Source organism: Oncorhynchus nerka, linkage group LG7 (assembly GCF_034236695.1).
Source record: "Oncorhynchus nerka isolate Pitt River linkage group LG7, Oner_Uvic_2.0, whole genome shotgun sequence".
Lineage (NCBI taxonomy): Eukaryota > Metazoa > Chordata > Actinopteri > Salmoniformes > Salmonidae > Oncorhynchus > Oncorhynchus nerka.
The window spans coordinates 20,721,916-20,728,633 of record NC_088402.1 but is presented as its reverse complement, the minus strand read 5'-3'; the positions used below and the strand labels follow the sequence as shown (position 1 = coordinate 20,728,633).

Below are 6,718 nucleotides of genomic sequence, written 5' to 3'. Positions count from 1 at the left end.
ATGTAGTGCACTACTTTGACCAGGACCCAAAAGGCTATGGTCAAATGTAGTGCACTACACAGGGAAATTGTGAAATGTAGTGCACTACATAGGGAATAGGGTGCTATTTGGGACAATGACTGATTTCCATGGGGAAATTTTGTTTGCGGCTGGGCCTTTTAATGCATGCACACAGATTGTCACAAATATAATTTGATTCAATTTTTTTGTCAATATAGTTACGCAACAGTGATGTTGACTTTCGATACTACAGTAGTTAATTCCATGAACATTCTGGGTCAGATTGGTAATTTTGCTCAGGAAATGAAACTTTAATAAAATCAGAAAAGAGTCCCCATTGTCGTACTTCATGGACGAAAATAGTACGTGGTTTACATGTTTTTTAAGAATAGGTTATAACTGTCATTAAATGACCCCAGTGTTAATTTGTTTTTTTATTTTTTATTCGCAGAGGCGCCAGGTTATTGTCCATTGGAGGAGGTGCTGATGAGGTAATGATGTCAATCATCTGCAAGTACATGGACACCCTACCCAAGGCCCCAGACAAGAATTGATGTCACAGTGCTAGTGTCTCTTTCCCTTGAGCTACACGTCAATCCAGAACATTAGGTGGATTGGATTATGCTGAGCCGCTGGACACAAGTCTATGGCCTGTGACATAAATGGGCAAAAGCGGTGAGGGAGGAGCACTCTTCTCAAATTGAACAGTAATCTCCCCCACTGTCATTTTGTCAACAAGGCAGCATGGTATGTTGTCCAGAAACATCTCATTCCATTAAATATATGTTAGAATTTTCAAACAAGGCAGATAGTGTTTTTATCAACAGCAATCACTTTTCATTACTCCACGTGGTAATTACGTGACTTCTGATTCGAGCCGTGGTCTTTGAACCGGGCACCTGGCTCCCGCTGGGAGGCAGCCCGGTTCCAAAACGAATGCAATCAACTTTCACCCGGTGCAAAACACGCCTACCCAGGGCAGATGAATCTAATCACCTCATAGTTCCTTTTCTTTCACTTATCTATAATGACTGGATAGGTGGTAGCGATACCTCAACTTAGTTTCCGCCATTTTGCTTACATCTATCCAGTCCTATCAAGTCCGTGAAGGGGAGTGAACAAGGTCAGAAGGAACAGACACATTTTCTGGAATTTAATGCAGCCTTAGAAATCAAAGAACTGAAGGGCAATTCATAAACTCTTAAATTAATCCATTTAACCCCTCATCATGGCTATTGGGCAGTTTTCCATTTACCATATGATAATGCATCTACTAGACTACAGGGCAAGCCAGAAACATTTTTTTCAAATATCTCCTCCATAGTTCCAACTTGGGGAAACATGCATAAGATTTCCATCCATAAGATTCTTCAGTATATCTTCGGTTCCATTCATTGCCTTACAGCAATTGAAAACAGCCCATCCTACAGATGTGAATTTATAATTATTGTGTGTTCTTTTCAATGTGAAGTGGAAAGGATTTGTAATCAATGTCAAAAATCAACTTTTGTCAGCACAGATTCGGTCCAATTTTTGTAGATAATCTCAGGAATGCAATGAATAGTATGTACCGTTATTTGTATAAAATAAGCTAAACACTGCACCTCAACTGAGCCTGAATATGTTGACGTCCACTTAATGAAAGTGGGGAAATGGATCTTACTCGCTGAGTCAAATTCAAAACATACATCTTGTTTATTTACATATAAAACACATTTACATTAAAGTTGTTCACGTGGTGGAGATGAACGGTCGCTGTAGACTGGATAGGAAATGTTTTGAAGTGAGAGTGTAGCCTTATAATTTATTCCTCAAAACAAATAAACAAGGTGTGCGTTTATAGTGGAACTCTACAGTTGAACAATATTGATCAAATGTCAGTGTCACACTGGATCAAGCAATATCTTCAAGATCATGACATCTATCACACTTGCATACAAATAGCATTTTGAATCATGCACTGGAGAGTTCCTCAGTGACTAGAGAGCTTAGTCGCATTTGTATATACAGTGCATTCGGAAAGTATTCAGAACCCTCAATTTATCCCACATTGTTATGTTACAGCCTTAATCTAAAATGGATTAAATTATTTCCCCCCCCTCATCAATCTATACACAATACCCATAATGACAAAGTGAAAATAGATTTGACATTTTTGCTATATACCTTATTAATTCAGACCTTCTGCTATGAGGCTCAAAATTGAGCTCAGGTGCATCCTGTTTCCATCGATCGAGATATTTCCACAACTTGATTGGGGTCCACCTGTGGTAAATTCAATTGATTGGACAAGATTCTGGAAAGGCACACACTTGTCTATATAAGGTCCCACAGTTGACAGTGCATGTCAGAGCAAAAAGCAAGCCGTGAGGTTGAAGGAATTGTCCTTACAGCTCCGAGATTGTTTCAAGGCACAGATCCTGGGAAGGGTACCAAAAAAAATGTCTGCAGCATTGAATGTCCAAGAACACAATGGCCTCCATCATTCTTAAATGGAAGAAGTTCGAACCACCAAGACTCTTCTTAGAGCTGGCAGCCCGGTCAAACTGAGCAATTGGGGCCTTGGTCAGGGAGGTGATGAAGAACTCGATGGTCACTGACAGAGCTCCAGAGTTTCTCTGTGGAGATGGGAGAACCTTCCAGAAGAACCACCATCTCTGCAGCACTCCACCAATCAGGCCTTTATGGTAGAGTGGCCAGACGAAAGCCACAACTCAGTAAAAGGCACAAGACAGCCCACTTGGAGTTTGAAAAGGCACCTAAAGACCATGAAACAAGATTGAACTGTTTGGTCTGAATGTCAAGCATCACATCTGGAAAAACCCTGGCAGCAGCAGGGACTGGGAGACTAGTCAGGATTGAGGGTAAGATCAGGATCTCAGACTGGGGCGAAGGTTCACCTTCCAACAGGACAACGGCCCTAAGTCTCTGAATGTCCTTGAGTGGCCTAGCCAGAGGCCAACATTGAACCTGATCTAATATTTCTGGAGAGACCTGAAAATAGCTGTGCAGCAACGCTCCCCATTCAACCTGACAGATTGAGAGGACCTGCAGAGAAGTATGTGAGAAACTCTCCAAATACAGGTGTGCCAAGCTTGTAGTCATACCAAGGAAGACTTGAGGCTGTAATCGCTGCCAAAGGTGCTTCAACAAAGTACTGAGTCTGAATATTTATGTAAATGTGATCCATTTTGTTTTTATTGAATTTGCAAAGATGTCTAAACCTGTTTTTGCTTTATCATTATGGGATAGTGTTTAGATGGATTAAATTGCTTTTCAATTTTAGAATGGTGTAATGTAACAATGTGGAAAAATTCAAGGGGTCTGAATACTTTCTGAATGCACTGTATGTTACTGCTTAGCCTTACCAGATCACTGATGAACTAGATCACTCAGTTACAAATGAACCTAGAATATACCTCATCGTTAATGGACATTGTTACAATCGTGAACTTATGGTGGTGTCTATTAATTCCATCAGGGCTGTCTAAAATGAGTAACAGCCATGCATTATTACCCCCTATTGTCATTGTCACACTGTTGGTTAAGGGCTCCTAAGTAAGCATTTGACGGTAAGGTCTACACTTGTATTCGGCGCATGTGACAATTTGATTTTAACATTTGATTATCATCGTCATCATCATCATCCTGGTCTTCTGATCCAGTGGCAGACTTATGGCGGAGGCAGGGAGGGAAAAGCCGGGGCCTCCTGTAATGTATCACCTCAGTTTGATAAACCAGTAGAGGAGGGTAAAGACAAAGAGGCAGAAGAGCAGCATGTAGCACAGGAGCTTGGTCTGGCTTCCCCTGGAAAGCTGCTTCACTCTCCCTATGGTGGCCCCCAGCAGACCACCTGTTGAGTCAAAGTCTGAGTCCTGTTAGCAGAAAAATATAAAAAATAAATCAAGTGACACGTTTTCCTGATATGAATTGGTCTGTGAAATAGCCGATATGTTGTGCAATATCGTGAAATGATGCCAACTCAGCTTATTTTTTCATTTGTGCAATCTGGCAGAAGGGGGTACAGAAAGTGAGATGTGTGTGAATAGGTATTGAGCTGCTGTGTACTTATGCAGAGTAGACAGACAATGACTCACTTCCTTACCATATCTTCCAAAATTTTGTTCTGGTACTTCACTTCGGTTCCAATATCTATTGACAGCTGTAGGACAAACATGGAATAGGTTAATCAGAGGACTTGATAACAATATGAGATAGCCAGACCTCTAAACCCCATATTATATAATTTCCCGGAGCCCTGCCCACATTGACATGCTTACATGTTTCAAGGCGCTGACTTTGGCTCTCAGACCCTCTTGTAAGTGTTCATTTTCCTCTTCATACGCGCTGTACCCGCTGGCCACATAATTTCCAGGTCCTCCTTCGCCTGTTTGACATGATGTACAAAAGCATTGATCTACGTTAGCTAAATAAACTAGAAATATCTAGCTAACGTTACCTATGAAGGCCTGTCAAGTAGCATCAGTGTGGGTAACACGCTTACGCATTAAAATGTAACTTAGCTAAGTAGGTAAAAGACAGTTCACTAGTTAGCTATAATGCAACCATGATGACAATTACCAAAACAAGTTGGTCAGTAAGTGTAGTAGCTAGCTAGCCCGTTCTTTATACATATGTGAGCTAGCCAGCCTGCTAACTAGCCCGAATGAGCGTTCTCCATTGAAAACGATGGACTAAAACCGAAACTTACCCAAACCTGCGCGTCTCATTTTGATTTATTCTATCAGAGATGTCCTATCTTTAAGGTGATAGCTAATGTCAGAGATTTTATCCGAGCAGCAGTAGCTATTTTTGTTGGTAGCTGGCAAGCTAACACTAATTCAACAAGAACGGAAACGCCACGACATCGTACGGAAGCCGATAAGGCAAATACTAAAATTTCATCGCAGAGGATTCAATTATATTTTTACTTCATCACCGCACCCGAGAGCAATAATAACGAATTGAAAATAATTGCCCTCAATTAACAGTCACAGCGAGTGCAATGGAAGTCATGACATAAACAAATAGATAAATTAGAGAATAAATGTAAAATCTACAATGGGGAATTTTATTTTAGGAGTCTACAAAACCCAAAAGGAATTGATCATCTGTGCAAGCATGGTGATTATAATCTGTGGATTGACTGCATTGTTTGAATGGAATGTTGGCATATTGGCAGTTAAAAAAACATTTATGGAATCATTCTTCTAAAACTGGTTGGCTAGCTAGTTAACAAACATACATTGCAGATAAATTCTTGAAATTCATTATTTTACCCAATATTTTATCACAACACTGGCAAACCATGGCTGACCAACTCCCTGACCAAAATTTCTGACCTTTATCCCATCAAGAAGGTTAATTTCCATTCTACTATTCTTCTAATTCATAAATCTTTGGGGCAGCAATATCAAAGAGGGTAGGAAACGAAGTTACGTTTTTTGGCAATATGATCTGTTACTGTTCACATCGACCACACCAACAACATCATTGCATTTTGGTACATCAGAAGTACATTCCTATCCGATGGAACACTGCGTTTGCCTTGCAGCATTGCGTTCCAGAGGCAGTTGCAGTGCGTTCTGTGTGGTGTATATGTTGGATTTATCGAATGTACAGTATGCGTCAAAACTGTGCATAGACGGCTTGACAGAAATGGTAGTAGAAGGTGAATGTTGATCTTTTGCTGCACACATATCCAGATGATGCTGCGCACAATTTAGCTCTAACACTAAAGGTGTGATCGAGGCATAACGCCTTGATCACACCAATAGTGTCCCTGCACAAAATAGTATCTAGGCGTGATGACGCCGCAATATGATATGCAACTGTGGTGTTAGGCGTGATGATGTAGCAATATGATATGCAACTGAAGTGTTAGTCATGATGACGCAGCTATATCATCTGTAATTGAGGTGTAAGGTTTGATGACTGATGAGGAAGAAATTGATCAGATTAGTGAGTCATGGTGGTATAACCTCTCATTCGCTCCTATTATCTTCTCTTCGTTAATGTGACATTTTGAGTTTCACTATCCAATTATGGGGCTCCCCCTTTCGTTAGTAAGGGATGACAAAGAGTTGGAGAGAGCATGTCATGGAGGTAACCTTAAAGGGAGAGATGGCACACATTAGGCCAGATGTACACTGAGTATACAAAACATTAGCAATACCTTCCTAATATTGAGTTGCACCCCTCACTTTTGCCTTCAGAACAGCCTCAATTCATCAGGGCATGGACTCTGCAAGGTGTTGAAAGTGTTCCACAGGGATGCTGTCCCATGTTGACTCTACAAGGTGTTGAAAGTGTTCCACAGGAATGCTGGCCCATGTTGACTCTACAAGGTGTTGAAAGTGTTCCACAGGGATGCTGGCCCATGTTGACTCCAATGCTTCCCCACAGTTGTGTCAAGTTGGCTGGATGTCCTTTGGGTGGTGGACCATTCTTGATACACACAGGAAACAGTTGAGCTTGAAAAAACCAGCAGTGTTGCAGTTCTTGACACAATCAAACCGGTGCGCCTGGCACCTACTATCATACCCCGTTCAAAGGCACCCATTCACCCTCTGAATGGCACACATACGCAATCCATGTCTCAATTGTCTGAAGGCTTAAGAATCCTTCTTTAACCTGTCTCCTCCCCTTCGTCTACACTAATTGAAGGGGATTTAACAAGTGACATCAATAAAGGATCATTCTATCCAGAGTATTGAGG

General features: G+C 41.1%; 1 protein-coding gene across 1 annotated transcript; it reads right to left on the bottom strand.

The window, feature by feature from the left end:
• Positions 1–1,676: 1,676 nt before the first annotated feature.
• On the bottom strand, positions 1,677–4,878 carry LOC115132691 (BET1 homolog). The gene is made up of 4 exons (XM_029665413.2): positions 4,712–4,878; positions 4,281–4,387; positions 4,106–4,162; positions 1,677–3,875 (listed from the first exon to the last, which is right to left on the bottom strand). The coding sequence occupies exons 1-4, from the start codon at positions 4,728–4,730 to the stop codon at positions 3,720–3,722; spliced, it is 339 nt and encodes a 112-aa protein (XP_029521273.1). The 5' UTR covers positions 4,731–4,878; the 3' UTR covers positions 1,677–3,719.
• Between the last annotated feature and the right edge of the window lie 1,840 nt (positions 4,879–6,718).

What these genes read in the sequence shown, in the direction of transcription:
- LOC115132691 (XM_029665413.2), bottom strand. An exon ending in AAGTCAGCGCCTTGAAACAT is followed by an intron (nt 4,163 to 4,280) that starts GTAAGCATGTCA and finishes TTTGTCCTACAG; the next exon opens with CTGTCAATAGATATTGGAAC. An exon ending in ACAAAATTTTGGAAGATATG is followed by an intron (nt 3,876 to 4,105) that starts GTAAGGAAGTGA and finishes TTCTGCTAACAG; the next exon opens with GACTCAGACTTTGACTCAAC.